Source organism: Strix aluco, chromosome 13 (assembly GCF_031877795.1).
Source record: "Strix aluco isolate bStrAlu1 chromosome 13, bStrAlu1.hap1, whole genome shotgun sequence".
Taxonomy (NCBI): Eukaryota; Metazoa; Chordata; class Aves; order Strigiformes; family Strigidae; genus Strix; species Strix aluco.
Window position 1 is genome coordinate 7,877,541 of NC_133943.1, and position 23,983 is coordinate 7,901,523.

A 23,983-nucleotide genomic window follows, 5' to 3' on the forward strand; every position below is an offset into this window, starting at 1 on the left:
TCCCACCTGTGTCAGAGGTTTTGCTGCTACTGAATGTGCATGTTTTAATAATGAAAAATGAGTCCCTGGGAAGCTGGTTGGGCAAGGGCTGGGCAAGTCCCAAAGCCCACCAGGAGGACCGAGCCTTTTTTATGTTTTAAACCTTTCCATGGCAGCTGCCAGGAAGCAGCTTTTACAGCTGCAAGTTACAGAATCTCTCCCAAGGAAAGAAAACAATTGTGGAAGCCTTTTTTTTTTTTCTTCCTTTTCCAAGTCACTGCCAGCATCTTAGCTAACTCTTATCTATTCTCAGCCGCCTCTCACCTCCCCAAACACTACCAGAAGTGCTCAAATTACTGCCAGCTCTCATTAGGTTCACGCACAAGGCAAGGCCGAGTGCTAAGACCTCCAGACAGTCAGATGCTGAATTCTGATGAATCCTTTGGGTAGAAAGATTTCAGCAACTGCAGAACTGTTTTTGTTGGCTATCTATTGCAGCCCTTGCACTGGTACACAAGTGAAGCTGGTGCATGTTTGATTACTGGCTGCTGTAACAAAACCCAGGTGGGCATATGACTGAAAGAATTACTGTCTGCATCTTCAAAAAAAAAAAATCACCTCATTTCCTTAATTATTAAATTACACTAAAGCACTGCAGGTCAGTAGAATTTATCTGCAAGAAAAGCAATTGCTGCTTCATAAAACCCCGTTATCTTTATTTCTTTTCTGACATTTCTGTAAATTTTGGCTTTGCAGCAGAAGCAAAGCTGCCATTTTGCACTGATGCAGGAATCGAGAGCTCAGCTGTGGGAGCTCTCACTCCCCAGCCTGGGTTCAGAACCCATGAGACAAACATCCTGCCATGAGAAAAGCCCCAGCTGTCCCAGCCCCAGAGCAGCACCCAGCCCTGGCCCACAAACCAGTCAGGGCTGAGAAGAAAAAAAACCAGTTCATTCTTCTCATTTCATTTGTACCCACTGCTATCTTGATAGCTTTTAACTGAAACAGTTGTCAAAACAAATCCTTTCTTTAATAATGCTATCAACCAAAAGAAGAAAAAAATAAGTTTATTGTAGTGCAGATTTTTTTACCCCAGACACACTCCTTTCAAGTCTAGTTTTCTTTAAGATGCAAAAAAAGACTCTCCCTTTAGAGATCTGATCAGTCTAACCACGATTAAGGCAAGGCTTTCTCCATATATATAAAATGAGAGGAGCATTAGCCAAAAGGTATTTTAATAATAAAAACACTTCTCTACTGCACAAATAGAGCAGAGGAATGTTAAGCCTTCAGTACAGCAGAAATGTGCAAGACCTGCTAAAACCCAGAGGATTTTCAAAATGGGATTTGAGCATCATTGTTACCAATGAGCAAGTACAGAGGCAGGTGTGACACTCGGTCACCTCTGGTTAGCTATTCTGGACTTCTTGAAGTTCCATTTTAGCTGTGCATTTCTGCTCTTGTGAATCCAACAGAGGCTGCTCCCTCCCAATGGGCAAGCTCAAAAGCTAGAAATTGCAAAAAAGGAACAAAGCAGGGAACTTTCACAGCACAAAGAAACAGACACCATATGCAGAGCAGCTTCTGAGACAAATTAGGACTCCCGCTAACAGAACCAAATTGCTTCCTCTCCCCCTGCTTTAATATACCTTCCAAGAAGAAGGAGCATTTTATTACAGTGTTTTTACACACAAACAGGAGAAAAGCAGTATCTGAGTTTGTGAACAGTCTGCAGCTGACATGTCAGGCTGCATTGAAGAAGGGGAATCCTCCTGCTAAATTCTTTCATTAAATTGCCCAAACACAAATCAATCCCTTTTAGCCAGTTCTCATTTATTGCTATAAAACAAAGTACCCACATTCTTAGGGCCAGATCAGCGTTTTCCCAGCTCGTGCTGAAGCAAGCACTCTGCAAGAGAATGAGAAACAGCACCCTAGTGAGAGTCCCCATCCCACATCCCTGAGTCATTAACAGACATCTTCAGGAAGCTGGGGCTTCTCTTCAGCAACAGCAGCTTGATAAAGAATCCTCTCTGCTCTATTCTTTCCAGACTAGGAACTGCAAGGTTCATAAACATAAATATTTGCCTTTTCTTGCACCTCCTATCCAATATTCACTTCAACACCAACGCAGAGCTATCAGGAATCTAATTATGCCTCTCAGACTTAAAAATCACACCACGATTTTAGCTAACTCTTTAACTAGCCAGCTGCTTTTCTCCAGCATTGTCTTCACAGGCCAGAGAGCTTCTCCAAAGAGCTTGTTAACACATACAGCAGAGGGATTTCAGTGAAAAGACACAGACAGTCCACGAAAACAGGGAAGCAATCTGCACTTTAAGTCTGTCACGTTGTCCACCAGCCTGGACTATGCTAATCACATCTCTCAATGTGCTGTAAGAGCTGTCATTGCCAGACTGCATTTAATCACCGTTCTTGCAGCAGCAGTGATCAGAGTTAATCTTTTTCCCTTTAATAAGGGCTATTACATCATTCTCCAGCATGGAAACTACGAAGTGGGAAGGTCAAAAAGTTCTTAATTAGAGGGATTTTTATTACTGCGATAGTTCTGTTCTAGCCTCAATGAGAGAGATCTGCAGTACAGGCAGCAAGAGCTGGAAGGCATCTTGGATATATGAAGCACTGTTTGAAGCCTATGAAAACAAAAACCAAAATACACACATGAATAATTGTGATACCAATCAGCTTTACTAACCACATACTAATTTCAAACAGCATTGATTAATGCACACAAGAAACAGAAGCCTAGTGCTTGTCGCGTTTTTAAGGTTTCATTCTAGAAATCAATTTAAGTTTTTGAGGGGCTTTATGCCACTAGGCAAAAAAGCAAGTGGCTTAAAAACTGCCAAACAAGATCAGGTGCAATCCAAATGCAGGATACTGTTTTCAATAACAAACAAGAAGAATTTATTTCAATGTGAAGCATAAGCATGCTGCGGCAGGAAGGAAGAACACACCAACTGGAAACACCCATTTCCTACCACACCTCAGAAGCTTACAAGCACTGAGAACCAATTTAACAGCTAGGAAGTGTTGGGACTCTTGCATGCTAATTTCCAAGCTTGTCTAAGGTTTGACTTTGGACATTTAAATTCTAGCAATCCAGACTGATAAATTTAATATGTATCTTCTGACCCATCATAACTGTCAGCTGGGACCACATAAGGCTCACTCTTCATTAAGTAACTCATCTCTTGTGCAAATCTACAGACATTTATTAAAACATTTAAGTTATTAGATAGGTAAGCAGAATCTTAGGCCATGGGTTAGAGAACTTGGCACGTATAAGGATACTGAAGTGGAAAAAAATAGCATATCTACTTTTTAAGTATTAGCTTAAAAGTTTTAACTTTAGCATAACTGACCTCCAAAAACACTCCAGTGATTAAGGGATTAAGCACATCTGCTTTCTCTTTGACCTGCAGAGATCAGACATACATTACCCTGATTGAAAATTTGATCACAGTTCTTCAAGCAAGATAAAGCTAAACCCTCACTAAGTTTAAAATCACCATTGCTCCCTTGACTATAAGAAAGCTAAGTCACAAGCTGCAGAGCACCTGCCTTGTAGCATGCAAATAAGAACAAAATAACCCATGTATGCCCAACACAAGTCGTATAGGAGTACACACATAGCATCTTCAAATGAACTGTAGACAACTGAAGAATTTAGAGATAACGATATTATCTTCAATAACACCTAAGTGATTTGAAAATCCACAATGGGATCACAAAGCTTATTTATTTCTGTCTCCTTAGTACTGTCAGCAGCAATTCCCCCCGCTCCGACTCAGTGCCAGGTGGAATGCAGCAGGAGGCATCCCAAAGCTCAGCACACATTCAGCCACTACAATGTGGGGAACACTGACCTAGATCAGGTCACAGGGCAAAAAACTGCATATATAAATGTGCAAACACAAAAACCACTTCGTGGTGAAGATCCCAAGGCTGTAATCAACTAACCAGATCTCATTCCTAAGAACCACGGTGTAACTCTTACCCCTGCAGTTGTTAAGCACGTAGTAAACTCTTTAGAGAAAGCTGAGAGTTCTTTACACAGCACAATCGTCATTCTGTGGAAGAAAAGTGGGAAAACCATGTAGTAAATACAGTCTACAAGAATAACTTTCTTTTAGCATTCCTCTAAAACACAAATACCTTGTTTCCATGCATATAAAGCTAAGTAAACCAAAATTGATATAGAGCATATAAACAGTGTATGAAGATCCAGAAGTTCCCCAAATAAATTAGGAGGGGGAAAGATGGAGAAATAAAGAGTTAAAGCTGAAGATCTGAAACAGCATTCAGAGGACAGACACATCCATTCGAGAAGGAACAGTACTAACCTGCCTTTTTTTACTGACAAGTGCCATTTTCTGAATTAGAAAGTGCTGCATATTTCATGCACTTGCCAAGTATCTCCCAACATAAAAGAAAAAAAAAAATCTCATTTTATGCATTATTGTAAGGCCAATCTACTAATTAGTTACAGTAATTTTACAATATCATGTACCTAACATACTAAATGATTAACAAAGAGGTAATTAAGAATCACTTTCATACAACTGCTTTGTCTCATTTTAAAGGTCTATCTGCTAACTAGCACAAGCTTAGTGCAAACATTCTTCTTGGCTATACAAAAGCTTTCAAGTAGGGTTTCCTCTTTCTTATCAAGAAATGTCTTTAAGCTGAAAAAAGAAAGAGAGCTGAATTCTGCTGGAAGATAGTGATGTCACATATGCAGAATTGAAGAGCCCTGCATCTCATAGATTTGGAAAGAATTATTAGACAGTTTAATCAGTATGTAAGTAATTATATGCTACACATTTACTAAGATATTAACTTACTGTGAAAGGGACTTGGCTCTGTCTGTGGCTGTCACCACCTCTTGTTTCTGACCATGTAGAAACAAAGCTGCTGTTTTGTGAAACATTTCAATGGCGCACGCTGTCAGTTCAGCCAGACTTCTTATGGCAAACGCATGAATATCCTGCAAGAGTTAAAAAGATTCCCCATACCATACAAAAACTGGCAGCTTTTATTATTTAAAACAAGTGAATCACACAATGCACTATCACTACATTGCCCTTTCAGACATCAGAATCTGCACAGAAATAGAAACCCATAAACTCTGGGAATCACAACTGTAACTTGGCAGCCAGGTGAACACTCTGAGATCAGATATTCTCTTCCTTCTCAGTTACCTCCACTGATTTTTTAGCATCATGGTCACCATCTCTGGATTCTACTTGTTGGTTTTCTTCACTCTCTTCTTCTTCTTTAGGAAGACTACTGCTGAATCGTGCTATCCATTCATGAGCAGATGTCCTCACCTGTATGAAGATGTGCCACAGTATTGAATGACTGCAATGAAGCCCCCCTGTACACCACAAAACATGGAGTATTGGATCTCTCTAGAGGACGAAAACAGCTACAACTCCTGAGCTAGCGAGGAGACCCAGGACAAGTGATCCTAGTGCCTTCAGGACTTTGTAGAAGGTTGATTGCACTGTAAGTTGAGGCAATCATTTCTCTAGCACCGGGTGCTAGAATTCACCAACAAGACCACGACTAGCAGAGGTGCTTTAAAAACACGTCTGCAGAATGCTGCTGCCACTTGGTGGATCTGAAGGGTAGTGAAATGAAGGCAAAAAAGGCAGTTCTACCTCAAACCAACCTCTGAACATAGTAACACCAGCTGCTTTGTACCAGGAGGAAGGCTTCAGTTCATGACTGCAGGATGATTTCACTCTGGTGGCCAAAGGCTTACTGCTCCCAGTTATCTTTGCCACCACTTATAACTGCTCAGTGACAGGGCAAAGACACACCAGTGTCTACTGATTCAGAGCCAAAGACACTACAGAACATGATTTTGCCCCATAAAGTCAAAGGAATAGGCCCATCTCTTTTGCCTACCGTTGTCAAAGGACCTAACACTCAGCTTGTTTTCACACATTTGATATTTTCACAAGCAAAGCAGGACTGCGAACCAGTTCCTGTGAGGAATCTCTCCAGCCTTTAGAAGATGGGAAATAACTCACCATGATCAGTTTGTCTGGCTTTGAGGAGATTCGCAGTTCTGAAAACAACTCTGTTACTTCTTTTGTGAACTCCTCATCTCCTAAAGGACAGGAAATGTTAAAGAATTCACACAAAGGACAGATACAGGAATAAGCAGCACTTCGATGCACAACTAGTTCTGCACAAGTCTGCCAACCCTTTCCTTTATTTCTCTCTGAATCATCACCTCAGGCAAGAATGCATCAAACCTGGTCTTTTTAAATTCAATTTCTAAGGTAAGTTCTGAAAAGGTAGAGACGCCAGTGCCAGAGGTTAGCTTTTGCTTTCTCAAATCTGGTTTTATGGTTAAGGTAATTCCTTTTTTTTTTTTCCAGGCAGCATTTTACAATGCACTAACTTGCGCATCACCTTGGAGAGTCTGAAATATCACTTCAAGCTTATGGTTCTATTATATACGGCAGGGCAGATGTTAACAGCAGGGGGAAGGCTGTGAGATCCATCATATGCAAATATAAAAGACACATTAAATGCTAAATGATAGCAAGTGCAGGTGTGTAAGCCCTCCCTGATGAGCCATTTAGGTAAAAGCAATGCAAGAAATTTACATTTAAATCTGCATAATCCTCAAGAATCAATGGCTCTTGTGTATGGAGGCACCTTTGAGTCTTTCGATCTGTGTGGCTAACTCTCATTTAAAAAAATAAATAAAAAGGCTTTTTGTTTTTCCACAGGTTGGACAACTCTATGCAGTCTTTCCCTCATGGTCAGGGAAACCCAGCATCTCCCTGAATTTGCATCTTGGCTCAAGGTCAGTTGTATGAACTGCCCAGGAGCCAAGCAACTCTAATCCTGCTCTGTCAAGAAATCATTCCTGCTACAAATTAATGCACGGCAGCTTTCCAGAGATGGAGGGTATTGCTACCTGTCATGCTCCTGGCCACAGACAGCTTTAAGATTAAGCATCCAGCTAAAGAATAACCTAACTTTGGCATCATGCCCATTGCTAGTGATCAGGGCTGGTTGGATCCACACTGAGAATTTCACTGAGAACCAGCTTCTCCTCACAGAACCTGAGGCTCTCTTACCCTTCTTTTCTTCCTCTTCTTCTTCAAAGAATTCAGGTAAAGAAAATGCTTCTTTGAGTTGTTCCATTTCCTCCTTCACTGTGTTCAACTCTTCTCCAGAGAGGGCATTAAGAACAGATTTCACCTAATTAGGAGCAACACAGACAAAGAAAGAATCATAAATACAACAAGAGAAAGAAACAGTATGGACAATGCAGCACTGGTTTATATTGAATGTGAAAATATCACAGACTGATGTTAATGAGATACTGATATTTTCCTACAGGAAGGAGGGAAGGGAAAAAGACCTATTTGTGAAGCCCCATTAGGTAATAATGGATTCTTAAGGAGTTGTTCAAATTTCTTTCATAATAAAAAGTTAACGACTTCTGAAATTGCATGCTGATCTGCCCTCCTCTCCGCCCCAAGACAGAGAGGACAATCTCTACTGTGCTTATAATACTCTCCTCTTCTCCAGACCAAGGCAGCAAACAAGTGGATATGAGGAGAGAATAACTTGAAGTTGTTGAAGACATGCAGGAACTGAGGCTAGTTGGGTAAAGAGAATGGCTTTAGGAGTTGAGGATGGGATATAATGCTCCCAGGGTAAACACCAGATCACAATGCAGGGATCAAAGTGAAGTCGTGTGATCAATCATTTTATAGCAAGTTCTGAGCACGTGATTTTACATGTATATACATATATTTCTAATCTTTTTTTTCCTGCTCAGCTGAACTCAAAATAGAAGGCAAATTGCTCAAGGCCATTACCTTTGATTCACTCTCTCTGGAAAGCATCTCTAAGGCCTCCAGATGTGAAAGACCCTGAAACTCATCAAACAGTAACCCATAATGGGCTTTCTTCTCCGTAGCCATGGTAACCTCAGTAGCTGTCTGCTGCTCTTCTTTCTCCTTTGCCTCTCGTAAGACCTGAAAAAGAAAAAGCAGAGGACCCAGGTCAGTGCCAGCAGATACAGAATACGGGAGGAGAAGGCTTTTGGTTCAACAGTAAAAATGGTTGCTTAACGACAGGACCACAAAAGAAGGGAGAAGAAATGAGAGAAACCAATGATGAGCTGATACAGAACTGCCATACCTGAGATAATGTAGAGTTTCTGTTCATTAGGCCCTTTGTTTTTTTGAATCCAGGGTCTCCCTCAGCTATTACATCCATTGTCTTTTTCCCGATGAATTCCAAGGCATCCAGACCTCCACTAATAACGCTTTTTCCCTAGGAATCAGATTTGGATAGACAGCACATAAAACTTGCAGAAGACTATACAATTGAGGAAACTGAATTGGGAGATTTATACCAGCAATGATATTCCAGACACTCACATAAAAGCCAAATTGGTCCTTGTCACCCTAAAATTCAACCCTAATTGCCACAAAGAGAGCACAAGGACATGGAAGGAGCCACAACACACTATTATCCAGCAGTTTAATACAGCACTCAGACAGCTGCAGCAATCTGATGGGAAATAAGTTTTTATTTTGTGAACAAGCTGGTTCTCAGCACATTAAAGTATTTAGTTCTCATCCTTCCAATCAGAAAACACGAGACCTGTGGGGTTTGGTTGCTAACTCTTGTTCAAGCCTTAAAAGCAGAAGCAAGCTTTCCATCTGCGGCTCTTTCAGATTCATGGGCAAATTGACAAGACAGCAGATCACAAAAGCACAGTTTCTAAGGATAATGGGTTCCTTTGAAGTGCGTTTCTCACGGTCACAGGAACAAGCTGATTTCCAAGCAATTTGGGCTAGTTTCACAGAAATTTTTGAAAAGGAGAATGGATTTCATCTCTAGAGAGTTCTGTGGAAATCAGTGGAAATATTCCAGGAATGAGTCTGACCCTGCATTTACCTGAATACTCTAAAGGAAGGGAGCAGAGATAACAGAGTACAGAGGTGACATGCACAGGAATGCACACACCACACAGGCCACCATTAGGTTTTTTTGTTATATATCAACATTTAGTACAGAACTATCAAAATTCAAGACAACTTACACATTGAGTGCCAGTTAGAAGCAAGGCACAGGATAAAGGTTGTCTGAAGGTTGAAACAGTTTCTCAACATTCATCCCACAAATCAAAACTAAAAGTCCCTTCTTACAACATTTCAGATGAAAGGCAAAACCCCATTTTCTCCTGCGTTCCCAACTCACTCACTGTGCTTTGGACAGCAGTAGAGATGGTTGATAAAACTCCAAGAGCCCCAGCAATAGGAAAGGAACTGCCATCATCAACTGCATCTGTGCTGCTAGCACCAGGATTCTCGCTTCCTGCATCAGAAGGCAGAAAATTAACTTCCTCACTGTCAGCTGCAGAGTGGAGAAAGTCGACAAACACCAAGTGTCAGACAGGAGCAGGGCTAGAATTAAGATTATTTACCTGCTTACTTTTCAGAGCTAACAGAAGTCAGCAATAGAGTATTATTTTATCACAGAGATCTCTACCTCAATATGCAAGATGCAGAGTAAGGCGATGTTATTTTGGGGCTAATTATGTTATGAGAAACGTTTCAGTGTTGTTCTTATGCAGTAAAAACTGACCTCTTGCAGCATCTCTAGTCTCTGAAGAGATTTCACTAGGACTGGGGATCCCAAGGGTTGTTTCTGCTTTTTCTATGACATTTGAAATACCTTGACCTAGAGAAGACAGCAGTATTACTTTAGCCATGAGATACAACAGAAATCAGAACAGAAACAGGATTAGGGCTGCATATTGGTTTTTATCATTCTGGATTCCTCCTGTTCAAAACAGTTTTCCCAGCACTAAAACCTACTGCTATCCAGCCTGCTTACAAATGTAACGAACTCAAGTTTCATCTCAGCTTTTAAATCAAGTTGCAAATACCAGCTGAATGCCAGTTTAAAATACCAGCTGAAAATTATGCAAGCACTTTAAAAACTTGAAAAGTAATTTTGGCTGTGCATATCTCCTTAATCTCACTGTACCTTTTGGTACAAGTTTTTCCCATTACTTGAACAACTCTCTTGACATTTTTCCAATAATTGCTGCTATAACAGAAATTCCCTTCTCTAGAAACAAGCTCAAAAGCACTAGCCTGAGACATGAAGTAATGTTAAAATATTTATCAAATACCAGAAAAAGCCTTACCTACAGTAGCTACAGTAGCAGATGCAGTTGACAGAAGAGATTTCCCCCAGCTTCCCCAGTACCCCCATCCTGTCTGAACTGCAGCAGGAGAATCTGAGACCTTTAATGAAGAAAAGCAGGAAAGAGTGATGCAGGTATTATGGTGAGGAGGGGAACACAAGCAGTCTGTAATGCATAACTTTTGTGCAGCCTTTTCAGATAAACAGCAATATGAATTTTCAGAACAGGAGTGAGGCTTATGCTCAGAATTATTCTACGCTCAAAGCCATGAAACGTGAAGTCACGTTATTCAGAGCGAGCACAGGAACATACCTTGAGGGTTTCAGCTGCGGGCTTTTCTGTGGCAGCAGGCTGGCTTGGGGATTTGGGCTCAGGTCTTTTCCGAGTCATAGGCACAGGATTAAGTTCTTGCTCTCTCTCTTCATCGCTCTCAGCACAGCCAACTTCCTCTGCTTTCTGTTCATTTTCACCTTCGTCAGATGTTTCTTCTTTCAGATTTTCACAGCTGTCTTTCTCAGACATGACTACAACATCCATAGAAAGCAAAGCAGATAATCACTCCCTTGTACACTTTGATATTAGTTCAAAAGCATCACATTTGTGTTTTAAATAATTAAACACAACTAAGACAGAAATCCCTTCATATTGCCACGCATACCCGCACAAACAGATTATGTTTTTAAGAGAGTGTGTACACTGAGTTACGTCTGACAGGAAGAAATGTCACACTTGGAAGTTTAAAGTCCCACAGAAACACGTGGGTTTATCTAACCGACACACCCTCTCCACAGGAAAGAAACAGGTTGCTAACTCTGAAAAGCAAATGAAAGATACAAAAGGTCTTCAGATAATTAATCCATGACTTGCTTCACCCCAAAAAAAATCAAAAAAAAAATTGCTTGGGGTGGCTGCTTTGAAGGGTGTCAGATACAGATAGGGATAGCTGTCAGAATGCCGGGCAGGTAGGGAGGCAGCGACTGGTTCGCTTCTGTACTTAGGACTGAACTTCACCAGGGCATTAAAACTACCCAGAATCTGAAATGTGCTCCAGCTGCCACAGCGACTGGCCCTGACAGCACATCAGGGATGTCAATGACCACGAATGGGGCTGCCAAGCTGCGGCCTGCTCACGGGGCAGAGGTTTCTCTCTCTTCCTGGCTTTGCTGGCGGCACTTCAGCAGCTCCAGGGCAGTAACCTGAAGGCAGCAGCAGCAGGCTGGACCACGCTGAGCACCCCACAGCCCCCCGGCATGAAGCTGCATCCCCGGAGAGATGGCCACTGATGCAATCAGGGCAGCCACTCCCAGCCATGGGATTTTGTTGGCTTTAAGCGCAGGAGGAGGAGAGCACTATGGAAAGGGCAGCTCTGGGGGAGGGGCTGGGGACCCCCACCCCATTTCCCCAGGCCCACCCGCAGCGGCTAGTGGGACCCTGCATCCCGCAGCAACCCCAGCACCCCCAGGCCTGGCCTGCCACAGTCGGCTCCCTCCAGCAGCCGGGTCACCCCACCGGGCCCGTCCCCACCCGGGGCACCCCCCTGCGCTCCCCGGCCCTGGCGGGGCCTCCCTGTGCCTCCACTTCCCCAAGACACCCCCCCCAGGGTCCCGTAACCTCCATATGGGGCTGCCTGACCCACAGGGGACCCCTAGGTTCCCTAAAGCCCCCCCATGGGACTCCTGCCCCACAAGGGGACCCCCAGGCGCCCACAACCCCCCCCATGGTACCGCCTGCCCATAAGGGGACCCCGAGGTGCCCCAAAGCCCCCCTCCCCTGGGGACTCCCCGTCGCACAGAAGTCCCCTTCGAGCCCCTTGTGCCCCCGGCCCTCCCAAGGCCCGCTCCGCCGCCCCAGTCCCGGTGCCGGTCCCGGTGCCGCCTCACCCGCCGGGCCGGGCCGGGCCGGGCCGGGCCGCCCCACCAGCGCAGCGCTCCCGTCACCGGGCGGACCGTGACCATCGAGGCGAGGCGCAGAGCGGCACCAGCCGGCTGACCCCGGAAGTGCGGCCTAGCCCGGAAGGGCGGGCGGGGGAGCGCGTCCGGGCGGCGGGGCCGGCGGCGGCGGCGGAGGTTCGCGGCGGGCCGGGGCCGGGCACCCTCCCTGTCTCTCTCTTCTCCCGGTGAGAGCGGCGTCCCGCTACCTCACTGCGTTACGGGGACGCCAGGTTCTACCTGGCGGTGGCGGAGTCGGGGGAAACGGCGCAGCAGCGCGCAGGCCCTCCGCGACCACCAAATCGGGGGCCCGTGTCTTACCGCCCTGTTTTGGCACGGAAATGCTGCCGGGGGTGGGGGGGTGGTTTCCTAGCGTGACGCCAGGCCCATGTGACGTCATGCCGCGTGACGTCATGCCGCCGTGGCCTGGGTTGCTTCGGCTGCCGTGGGGGCGTGGGTGGTCGTCGTGTTTCCCGCGGCCTCCAGCAGCCCAGCTTCAGCGCGAGGTTTTTCCACGAGCGAACGTGGGCGCGTGTGGGGCCGGGGCTGCTGGGAACAGGGCTTCTGTTTTGTGGAGGTTTGTGCCTGATCGTTTTTAGCTGACAGAGCAAAAAAAAAAGCTTGTTTTTGTGTGCAGCCGATCCCGTGTCCTTCGTGAGTTACCCATGACACGTGTCAGGCAGCCACGGGACCGCAAAACACCGCGTCCCATAAGGCAGCCATCCGTGCTCTCCTGTGGATTTTCTCCTTACGTTGGTTTTTGGGTTGTGGGTGCAGCCGCTCCCCCGCGAAGCCTCCAGTGGTGCCGGCATAGGGTGATCCCTCCATGCGGCCTCTCCCGCCCTGGGAACATGGTGGTGGCTCTCGTCAAAACCCCACTGTCTGTTTTCACAAACTTTGCAGGAGTGAATGTCTTCAGAGCTCTGCCTTGTGCCGCTTCCAGATTTGAAAGAGGGGCAAAGGGGCCTTGCAGGGTGCTCACAGCAACCTTATTTCTGCAAGACGTCACAGTGAGAGCAGGGAGGTGTGCTCTGTGCAAAAGTGATCCATGGAGATCTATTTAGTGTGCCAGTCAGCGTGTTGTAAATGCCAAAATATGTTTCCACGTCGTGTGCCAGAAGTGGCAGCCAGTCAGAGCAGTCTGTGGCCTGTCAGGTGTGTCTCGGTTTATTGCTTCACTTTTCTCCAGGTATGAAATGATGTTATGAGCAAAGAATGTAAAGCCATATAACTTGCAACCTCTTGGGCCCCAATTTTGCAGTGCCTTACAAATGTGTGTAATTTTAAGTACTATCAGTACTTCCATTGACCTCAGTGGGACTACTTAGAGTGCTCTAAGTTAAACACAGATACGTTTTTTCAGGATAAGAGCCAAAGATGACTCATACAAGCATATGCATCACGGATTTTTATCTTTCCACTGCTATTTGTTGTTACAACTTACGGTTTAATAAAGGTTAAATATATGGAGCTCAACTTCAGGTTCAGTTGTAAAATAGCCAGTTTCTATTCTTGCACATTTCATCTTGCTTGGGCTTAATGCTTTCTTGAAGAATTGTGATGTTGGCGTTGTTCATGCTTTATCCTTTTGGATCCTTTATCAGCTCCAGCAGCTGTTTTGCATAAGTGTGATAGTTGAAGTATGGATTTCACAAATCATTTTATTTTTCCCGGCACTCCGCAGTGAGAGATCATTGTCTGCTTAGCAATAATGGCTTTTCCAAAAGCGAAATGTGACAAACAATTTCTAATAAATCAGACCTCGAAGAGTTTAATAGTAAAATTCAATGACCCATCACCAATGTTTTATACATTATGCAAGCTCAGTGCAAATATAGTGGAGAACATATGCAATTACAGAAAATAATTATCTTATGAGGGAAAATGTTGCTGAGTATTTCTAAATAATTGAGGTTCCTAATGTCATTTTAGGAGGAGTTTCAGACGCTTGGAAATCTAGCAATTCAACTGTAATAATTTAAAATGACAATAACACAGAAAAAGTACAGGAGGTACTGGTATTATTCTCTAATAAATCTAGAACATCATCAGTTGGGAGGTTCTTGTTTTAGAAGACTGTAAATTATTCTGTGCCTTTGATTCGATGCTGAAGATGAGGGTTTGTCTTCACTGCAGGGCTGTCATCAGTTGTGACTGCATCAGCTGCTGTGAAGTCAAGTCCCAATGCATGCAAAAGCCATTAAGTGCAGTGACATTTTTAACTGAAGGCGGCTGGGTCGTGGAGTGATGTGTGCTGAAGATCTGCAACCACAGCGCCTCACTTGCTGCTGCAAGCTGTGACAAACTCTGTAACGGCAGCTGCAGCAACCCAAATGTCAGTGGTCCACAAACTACTACAGTCCACAGCCCGCCTTTAAGAAATCTGTGCGAGGTTACCAAAATAAGCAGGTAGTTGTCAGCAGCCTTCTGAAGGCTCTGAAACACTCTGAAAATACTAGGGGTATAAAAAAGGAAGGTTAAAACCACTTCTTCAGACAGAATAATAGTTGTTGATCAGCAGCAACCTTAGTATTGGGTTTTTTTCACACCTGTGCAGTTGATGTGGCTGGGATGCTCTTCTCCAGAGGCAGCAGGACTCAGTAATGCTTTCCCTAAAGTGTAACTGGTGGAAAACATCAACGAAAGAGATCTTGGTACTGTCTTTAACTGTTCAGCTGTGGTAAAGTAGCTTCTTCAGCACAATGGTATCATGGAGTCCTCAGCGCTAGTTTCGTCTTAAATGAACAGACAAGAGGCATGATAGAACAGTGGGGCCAGTCAAAAAAAGAAGAGGGCAAATGAAGGGATTGCTCTTCACAGAGAAACAAGTGAAGCGCCTGCTTTCCAGTTTCTTGCAGGATTCAGTGGATGAGTTGGTTAGTTGAGCTTGAAGGAGAGTTGGACACCGCTGTCTTTTTGCCTTCTTTGTTAGAAACTGGTTTTGGCAATAGTCGCAACAGAAATGGATCAGATAATATGTTTCTCATCAGATGTCAAGTCTGGAATCTGGTTTGATCTTCAACAAATTACCTTTAACTACAAAAAAAATTTCTAGTCTGGGTAGTGTGTTATCAGCAAATTTTCCTGTTCTTGAATATGCTTAATTTTTCTCTGCTGAAAAGACAATTAGTACAAATCACCTGTATTTATTTATAGTAAATTATTTTTCTGAAGTGATGGGATTTCTGTCTGCTTTAGGCAATGTTAACTAGTGATTCTGGAAGGATGAGAAACATCTGCATTATTTATTAAGAAAATGTTTTGCTTTGTATTGTGATATTTATGAAATTCAACTCCTCTAGCATTTGTTACTGGTGGAAGAAAAGATGATAAATTTGGAGTCACACAGTCAATGGGATGAAGTGAGATATTCTTTAAGATAACATTTTGGTTTGTGGCTTCTGTACTTTGTAAATTGTTTTTTAGGGCTCTGGAGCAGTCTAGATGGAATCATAACTTCAGGGAATGGATATTGGATTAGAAATTTTCTTGAATCAGGATTCCGGGAAAATTGATTACAGATTTTCTCTTATCAGTGTCATCTCATTTTGTTACAAGTTTGTTTTATTCTGGCTTTTAAAAAAGGAAAATCCTTGTGTGCAAAGAACATAAAATTAAAGTCTCTATCCTAATGTCTTAAAATATATTCTGTGCATGTTAATTTGAAGAGTGTGAATTCTGTCCCTAGACAAAATAATTTTTCAAATTGCTGTGAAATATGAGGCAGCATTTGGGTAAACAAGATATGACCACCAAGTTGTAGCCACATAAAGTAAAAGATCTTCAACAGGGGCTTATTGTAAAACAAACAAGAAAAAAAGAGGCAAGAGTTAGAAAATACAGCAGCAGCAGGAGAGATTGCAAAAAAGGAAGTATGTTTAGACATCAGTGTCCTGATACTCAGAAAGAGACTTCCTCTCTGTGGCTGTAGATAACTACCAGGAGGGTTTTCCCGACACAAATCATAAGCATATTATGCAGTGTTCGGACATCTAACATTGATTGTGCCTCTAAAATGCTAAAAATCAGATGTATGTGTGCTTTGGTTTTTTCTAGATGCTAAATGAAAGACTGGCTTTAGAAGACCAGGGCTTAAAAGCACTTTGATATTGGTGGGGAGGGAGGCAGGCAGAAATTATTTCCTCTTTCTTGCCTTTCTTCCTCTATTAAGAAAGCACTTTTTCTCTGTTAACAAATGCAGAATCCACTTTCTGACCCTAAAGATAGTTATGCATTTTGAGTAGTCTGAACAATTTGTTCTTTTTTTAAAACCTTTTTCACCTTAATGATTATTGTTCATGAGATTATTTATTTGGATGGGAAGATGAACATCTAGAGGACTGAAGGTTGTGCTAATGCCTTCTTACCCTCGTTTCATTACTGTGTTCTGAGCAAAGCTCTGATTTGGAACCTCTCAGCTGACAGTTTATATTATGCTAATCAAAATCTGTTTACTGGAAATGAAATTTGAATACTCCGTAAGCTTGCTATCATTAATAAACTTAATTTTTTTTTTTCAGTTGGATTTCCAGTGTCTGCTTCTAATATCAATGGTCTTGAAAGTGCATTTGGATCCAAGACATTTTCTATCACTGAACAAATCAAGAGGCTCCTCTCCTATCTCAGAGCAATACAGACAGCTTAATATCATATGACCTCATTTCTCCAAATTAGATGAAAAAAGAATTTTCTCTAGCTTTCCATGAAGCTCAGCTATTGCCTGTTAATTTTGACTGTTAGTGCTGATCTTTCAATTGGATTTACACTGGAAAATGTAGCTTTTAACGGGACAGTTGCTTTTAGGTCTTTCAATGCATCACTTCATACAGTGTCTCAAGCTTTAGTAAGTTCTCCAGCACACCATGATATCATAGCCAAAGAGGGGACCAGTATTTTAATTGAATGTAAACTGAACATCACCCGGTATGAATATATTCTTTGGTATAACTCCAGAGGACACCTGCTTGAACAGAAGGATGAAGGTGAGCTTTTCTGCTATTTTCTATCCTTCAGTATTCCCCTTTTATACAGTATCTGAAAACCTCTGGGACTTTATTATCCTTTTCTCTTCCTATCCTCCTTACAGTTGGGAGATAAGGAGAGAGCAAGACAAAGGCCTTTGCCCTCTGGCATGTGAATTATACTTGAGTTCTGTCCTAGCCCATCCATCCTGCTGTGCTGCCTCACAGAATCATTTCGTTCAAGAGGCATCACAGTATTCAATACAGAAGAAATGAATCTGCATCTTACCAGATGCTAACTGATGTTTTTATTTACTATTGCTGAGGTTTATATTTTTCCAAACACATGAATTAAACACAGTTCTCTATAACTTGTGACCTTTCCCAGCTGGCAGTCAGTGCTTTAATTTTGTTACAGGATTTTTTAAAGCATGGGGTAACTTTTTACATTTATTTTGTGGTTTACACACCAGTGAGACTGTGGAAACTACTGCAGTTTGTAATGGCCAACAATGAAATACATGCTATTTAACCCTTTCGTACAGAGGGAGAATGTATTTTCCTAGCCATTGGCTCTTACGGTTCTGTCCCTGTAGTTTTTAATTTTCAAAAAATAATGTCTTTTAGAGATGCATATGTTTTTCTTTATTAGTATTAATGAAGGTCATCAAGCTAATTGATAGGATCTTTTCAGAGTCCATGTTTCTGCTTTAAGTATTCTGTAACCTCATTGTAGTTATAATGCCACCTGGAGATTAGTTCAAGGTAGAGTAATTAGAAGAATGAGTTATGAAAACAGTTTTCCCTCTAAGTTATAAATGTATAGGAAATACTGTATAAGGCTAGGTTCTTTTATTGATTTATTTTTACATGGGTTTTGTATATCAGCACTGCATGCTCAGCAGAAAACTGTGTCTCAAGAAAATCCTGGGTTCTTTTGCCAGCGGAGCCATTTACAGACTGTGATCTTTTTCATGGGTCACTTGACTTTTGACTCCGAACATATGGAAAATTAGACTTTATAGAGGACAGTCTTTCAACATAGTGTTCTACAGTGGGTGAGAAGCACTAGTTAAGACTTAAGTTCCCTGTCAGAAAGAGCTAGTGGTCCAAAAGCACACAGGGGAGTGCAGATGAGAGAAAGGAGAAATAACAGAGTAGCAGGCATGCGGAATAATTTACGGTTGAACAGTAGGATTGGTAACTGGGCTATGGCTTTCTGTATCACAAGCATGAAAAGGAAATTTCAATCCTTGGTGTACTGTTTGTGTTATGCTAGAAATGGACTGCTTACTTCCAAGCTCTGTCTCCGGTTCATGGAGCAAACAGCACATATCTAGTTTACCTAGTGATTTTTGTTTCATTTCCTGAGTTTATTTCTTTTGAATCTCCAGGTGGCCGGTGGAGGATTGCTGATAATTCCCTTAACATCACAAAGGTCAACTTTGCTGACCGAGGGCGATACACATGTGCAGGTGTTAATCATAATGACACCTTATATTACACAGTCACCCTGAGGGTTATCTTCACCTCAGGAGACATGAGTATCTACTACATGATTGTGTGCCTCGTTGCCTTTGCTATCACCCTCATTTTAAACATAACCCGTCTGTGCATGATGAGCAGTCACCTCCGCAAAACAGAGAAGGCTATCAATGAGTTCTTCAGGACGGAAGGGGCTGAGAAGCTTCAGAAGGCTTTTGAGATAGCCAAGCGTATCCCTATCATTACATCTGCCAAAACGCTAGAGTTGGCCAAAGTTACTCAGTTTAAGACCATGGAGTTTGCTCGGTACATTGAAGAGCTTGCCAGAAGCATTCCCCTTCCACCTCTGATCCTTAACTGCAGGGCGTTCATGGAGGAGATCTTTGAGGCTGTGCGAGTTGACGATCCCGATGAAGTTGGTGAGGAGGAAAAACAGACCCAAGGCTGCGGTACCCAAGCTGCAATATACCCCATCAACCCAGAGATCAAGCGCAGCGATTCTCCAGCCGGGGATTCAGACGATGGGTCCATGAATGAGCAAGGTCAAGAGATAGCTGTTCAGGTGTCCATTCACCCCCAGTCAGAAGTGCAGAGCATTGACACTGTTTCTCACGACAGCTGCCAATTTGTGCCTTCTGAGGAAGGCGCCTGCTGAGTCCAGCGATGTGCTGTTGTGACGGAAGCACAGCTGACCCTACGATACTGCCAGAAAGGGATCTGCAAACAAGCTGCCTCAGTCCTGTATGCACAAGAGTTTTCCAAATTGCAAGGTGCCAGAACTGCTACTGAAATCTGTATTTTCTGTCAGTGTTGATCTAATGGTTTCAAGTCTGTTAGAGAAAGCCATTTGGAATATTGTGCAATGGCTTTTCTTTTTAGAGCAAGTTTGCTATACTTTAAACAATTACAAAACAGGAATTCTTTGTCCTTGGCTCCTTGGTAGCTTCTGATACTTCTGACCTCTATTAGAAGTGGCCAAGCTGAGCAGTACAACTTGCAATAAGATCTTTTCCTTTGTGAATTCTTTCTTCCTTCACAAAGTGGAGCCGGAATTCCTTTGAGTCAGTGTTGTTGTCCTGATGAATTGAGTTGTGTGCTCTTTTTGAATTGCCTTTTGGTGCGTGTAGCCCATCAGAACCACGGTGAGCTTGAACAAATGTTTTGTGTCGTGTGCTTCTATGTTGCTATCAAAATGTACTGTACTTAGGAAAAGAATAGTACCAGGATCTGCTGCTGGATTAAATGAATTTGTTGTAGTTTCAAAGCAGCTTAGAGAACAACCAGAGGGTCTCAGTTTTCCATGCATCTGCAGAAAACTTGTGCATACTCTAGGGTGTGGAGAGCGAATTGTTGTTACAAAGCTTGTCTCTTAAACTTGGTGCTGATTGCCAAAGCGCCTTACCCTGGTTCTGTCTTACACAATGGAGCAGTAACAGCACTGCCAGCACTGTCTTTCTTTGGACTTTGCTGATTTCACTCCCTATAGAAAATCCAAAGTTTTATATTGTATTTGACATTGTTGTGAGAAAAGAATGACAGTAGTGTGTAGTGGTATAATTTAAAAATTAATTCATCTATAGATCAGGTGTCTCGAGCACTTCTTTCTGAACAACATTATAATAAAGGAGGTGAAAAGTAGTGACACTTTGCTCTGGCTAGTACTTTCAGAACGCAGTTGAAGAGAGAGTGGTTAGCGGAGGGGCTGGCTGAGCTGTTTGCCAGACACTGTTTACAGGAGTGGAGTAACTCAGTGACGGTGCCCTGCTTCATCCGCCAAAGGGGGCGGCAGAAGGCAGAGGCGCAGGTGCTGACATACGTACACACATAAGTACTTCACCAAGGATCTCCTGCACGGCTTCCTCAGCTGTAGAGATCCAGCCTCAAGGAATCAGAGTGCAGACAAGAATCTAGTTTCTTCTTTCACTCTTTGGTGCTGATTTTTTTTTTCTCCTTAACATTTGTAAGTTGTATCACTTAAATAGCATTTTATATCCTGTTGAGATTTAGTAGATGTAAGGCTTGTAAGCACTCCACAAATTAATTTCTTACAACTACTGGAAGCATATTGCCATATAATTTTAACAACTTGGCAACAGGAGCACCATTTAATTTCCCACAACTCTTTTTTCTTTCCTTATTATTACAGAAATGTCAGTTGAACAAGTGATTCTGGATGGCTGCTCAGGATTCTTAAGAGGATTTGACATTACGTTTACATGAGTAGAGATGGAAACAAGCAGGCTCAGTGGTAATAACAGGGTGGGGCTGTCTGTTGCAATGGGTGCTCATAACAAAGGGTCTGAACAAATTAAATATATGAAGCATCTCTTACCATTTTAAACTACCTTCTAGGGAAAGTTCTGCAGTCAGCCACCAGTGAGTGCAGCCTAATTGGCTTTGGCGTGTTGGGTAAGAGTGGTGTTTGTCAGGAAAGAAGAAAATTGCTAACCTTGGTTATAATAGCATTCCCACCAGCTTGGTACCATTTCCAAGACTGTAGCAAATGGGGAATAAAGCCTTCTGTAGACACTTACCATAGCTACTGCCCTCAACAGTAACTTCTTTTTTGCTTCCATAGTTTGATGGCACTTTAGGTCCAGGTGAACAGTTTGTATAGTTTTGTGTAACCTGTCTGGTTTCTTTAAGTTTTTTGAGGTGATCAGTGTTAAAAGATACTCTTGTGGATAAATGTCTGGTTCTCTTAGAAGCCCTGCCAAAATGCTGCTGGCTTCACTTCTGTACTACAAGGAGGTCTGCAGGTTTGTTGCACACGTGGAGATTTGAGGGGTCGCATCGTTTTGGATATCCTAGTTAAAAGAGGTGAAGGCTACGAGAGAATGAACTGGTTTAATCTCCTTTGTGCCACAGGTCATCAGGATTGTACCTGACCTGCCTTTTTTCCCCCATAAACAGCTCTCCTTACTCTGTGAAACTGTTGCATTGTATGTGGCTGTAGCATCTTGGACATTTTGCCCCAAACTACATACACGATGTGGAGATGCAGCTACAAAATCAAAGCCCATTTAGTTGCTTCCTAAGAAGCAGTTATGCAGTCGTGACTGACAGATGTCTCATCAGAAGTGGCAGCTTACAGGCAGCAGAATGACACTAGAGGTGTGTCAGATGGGTGTCGGGAGAACAGTTTTTAGATTCATTCAATCTGTTATTTGATTTTTATACTTTATTTACATAGCTCCAAGTTCTTACTAAGTACAGTTACTTGGTGTCTTTGTGTGTCCTCTTGCTGGTGGAGAGAAATGCATAAAGGTCCTCAGAAATGCAGTTGCAGTGTCAATTGCTGGATAGTGAAGCTAAGAGTTTTGCTGAATTATTGCAGTATTTTGTTCACTAAATTAATTTCATTCCTGGGAAGGAGGCTGTTTTGTAAGGATTTTGGTAAATCAAGAGTACTTATTAAATGTAGGAACTGATCCTTCTCCCACTGAATTCAATTAGAACAGATTTGAAGCTCTAGTGTGTTTTACAAATGATATTACAGGATTTTTATGCATCTGAAAGCAAGGATGTTGGTGATGTTACACTGTAAATGTAATTTCCAGAGAATGAAATCTGACACTGGTTTCCAAACAACTTGTGAATTACTCTTGTTATCCTGAGTAGATGTGTGCACTTAAATTTGTTTGATGCGTCTAATTGAGCATTAACATTGAAAGATGATGTGAACGTCAGTGTTCCTGTCTTAACTTTTTGTAGGACAAGGAGAGTCTACAGTGGGTTCCTTGCTTTAAACTAAATTCTTTGACAATCACAAGGCTATTTTTCTCTTCTTTGTGACCTATTTTTATTTTAAATAACGTTAAATCTACTTGTTATCCAAGAGTACCTGAAACTAACTTTGTAGTGGTTATTTGTATTACCTGGATTGTAATGTAACTGTTTAATGTAACCACATAGGATTTCATACTTTCATAAAATGAATTGGTAGATTTGCAAAATAAATTAAAAACAAAAGCCTCGTTTTGTTAGGGTTTTCTTTTTTATCAAGTAGGGATCATGAATGCCTGTCTGTCCGAGGTTACATGGCAGCTGTATTCAACTAAGCAGAGTGTTGTTAGCCAGCCTGACAAAGGTTGCTGGGATATTCAGTTATCTGATAGACCGTTCCTGCTGTGGTATCTTTGGGTCTGTCATTTTTTTATGTCTCAAAGTCCCCAGTAGCATCTGTAATAATTCTTACCAGCTGCATAAACAAATGGTGACAGACCTGAAATGGTTTCAGCAAGGCCCATAATTTCACTTTTGCAAGCTAAAAGGGTGATCGTGAAGTGCAGCGACCATCAGCCATGAACCTGTATTTTCTGTTCTTACCTTTTTCACAGGGTTGTACTGTTCTATATTGTAATCACCTCTTTTTTTTTAAATCCTTCTCAAAACTCAGTATATTATGACACAACTTATCTCCTAAAAGGCAACAAATGTGGAATATCTAAAGCCTTTGAGTGACCAAGTCAGCGTTGCTGTTTTTCTTGAGAGTTGCTGAGGTGGCAAAAATAAATTTCCACTCCTGCGCCAAGGGAAGGATGTGGGCTGCTTTCACTCTGCATCCCTAAGAGCTGGAGGAGATGTAGGTCTGGCTTTCACCTTGCTCTTTGCTAGCCAGCAGTTTATTAAATTACACAAGGAGGGAATAACGTCCCCTGGAGTGCTGTGCTAAGCATACTGCGAGTGGGAAGGAGCGGGCCATCCCACCTTATTCTGGTGACCACACTTGGGTTCCTGCTCCCTTTGCAGTCAATTCAGAGTATTAAACTCTTACCAGGGGATGATCCCAAGCCCCTGAGCGAGGCTCTTACTTACCACCACCGGTCACACGGGGAAGCTGTATTTCCCAGGTGAGCATCTGATCCTGCATCATAATGGATGTCTTCTATACAGGCATGTCCTGCAGCTCTGGGTGCCAGCCTGGAGCACAGGGTGAAAGTGCCCCTAGTTAAGTTTAAACTGCAAGCCACCCCCATGCCAAACACCAAAAATGCAGCTTGCTGAGAAACCCTCTATAATACAGTCAGTGGGGTTGTGCAAGTGTGAATGAGAGCAGACTTCACCCACGTTGTTTTTAAAGAATAGTCTTTGGTTGCCAGTCTCTGCACAAGGCAGATAGTAGAATTAAAGTTGAATCTTGGGGATTTTCCCATGAGAATCAGCTGCTTAAAGGAAGAATTATTGGACCCATACTCCTCAGGCTAGGTCAATGTTCAGTCAACATCTGCTTTCTATCTCCATGTTACGAGATATGCATGAATGATAACGGTTCACTTTCTTAAAGTTCCTGTAACCTGACTCTGCATGATCCTATCCACAGTGACAAATCAATCTGCATGAATTTAAAGCACTTTTCCATTTGGATAACAACAGATCATTGAAAAGGGAGCTGCATTAAGGAT

General features: G+C 42.5%; 2 protein-coding genes across 7 annotated transcripts; one reads left to right on the forward strand and one right to left on the reverse strand.

The window, feature by feature from the left end:
* Nucleotides 1–1,030: 1,030 nt before the first annotated feature.
* Nucleotides 1,031–12,654, reverse strand: FAM114A2 (family with sequence similarity 114 member A2). Of its 5 annotated transcripts, none has more exons than XM_074838906.1 (14): nucleotides 12,373–12,654; nucleotides 10,517–10,728; nucleotides 10,205–10,304; nucleotides 9,637–9,732; nucleotides 9,254–9,366; nucleotides 8,182–8,316; nucleotides 7,857–8,015; nucleotides 7,107–7,230; nucleotides 6,042–6,121; nucleotides 5,205–5,333; nucleotides 4,848–4,990; nucleotides 4,001–4,073; nucleotides 3,366–3,419; nucleotides 1,031–2,633 (listed from the first exon to the last, which is right to left on the reverse strand). In XM_074838906.1, exons 1-14 carry the CDS (start codon nucleotides 12,545–12,547, stop codon nucleotides 2,535–2,537), a joined length of 1,692 nt encoding a protein of 563 aa, XP_074695007.1. In that variant the 5' UTR covers nucleotides 12,548–12,654; the 3' UTR covers nucleotides 1,031–2,534. The 5 variants fall into 5 exon arrangements, with proteins under 5 accessions (XP_074695007.1, XP_074695006.1, XP_074695008.1 ...); XM_074838905.1 differs by having other exon boundaries at nucleotides 9,254–9,405; XM_074838907.1 differs by lacking the exon at nucleotides 12,373–12,654 and adding an exon at nucleotides 12,085–12,184 and having other exon boundaries at nucleotides 9,254–9,405.
* Nucleotides 12,235–22,550, forward strand: MFAP3 (microfibril associated protein 3). 2 transcript variants are annotated; one of them, XM_074838910.1, is made up of 3 exons: nucleotides 12,235–12,320; nucleotides 16,653–17,114; nucleotides 18,488–22,550. In XM_074838910.1, the coding sequence occupies exons 2-3, from the start codon at nucleotides 16,835–16,837 to the stop codon at nucleotides 19,231–19,233; spliced, it is 1,026 nt and encodes a 341-aa protein (XP_074695011.1). In that variant the 5' UTR covers nucleotides 12,235–12,320; nucleotides 16,653–16,834; the 3' UTR covers nucleotides 19,234–22,550. The 2 variants fall into 2 exon arrangements, with proteins under 2 accessions (XP_074695011.1, XP_074695012.1); XM_074838911.1 differs by lacking the exon at nucleotides 12,235–12,320 and adding an exon at nucleotides 13,205–13,287.
* The last annotated feature ends 1,433 nt before the right edge of the window (nucleotides 22,551–23,983 follow it).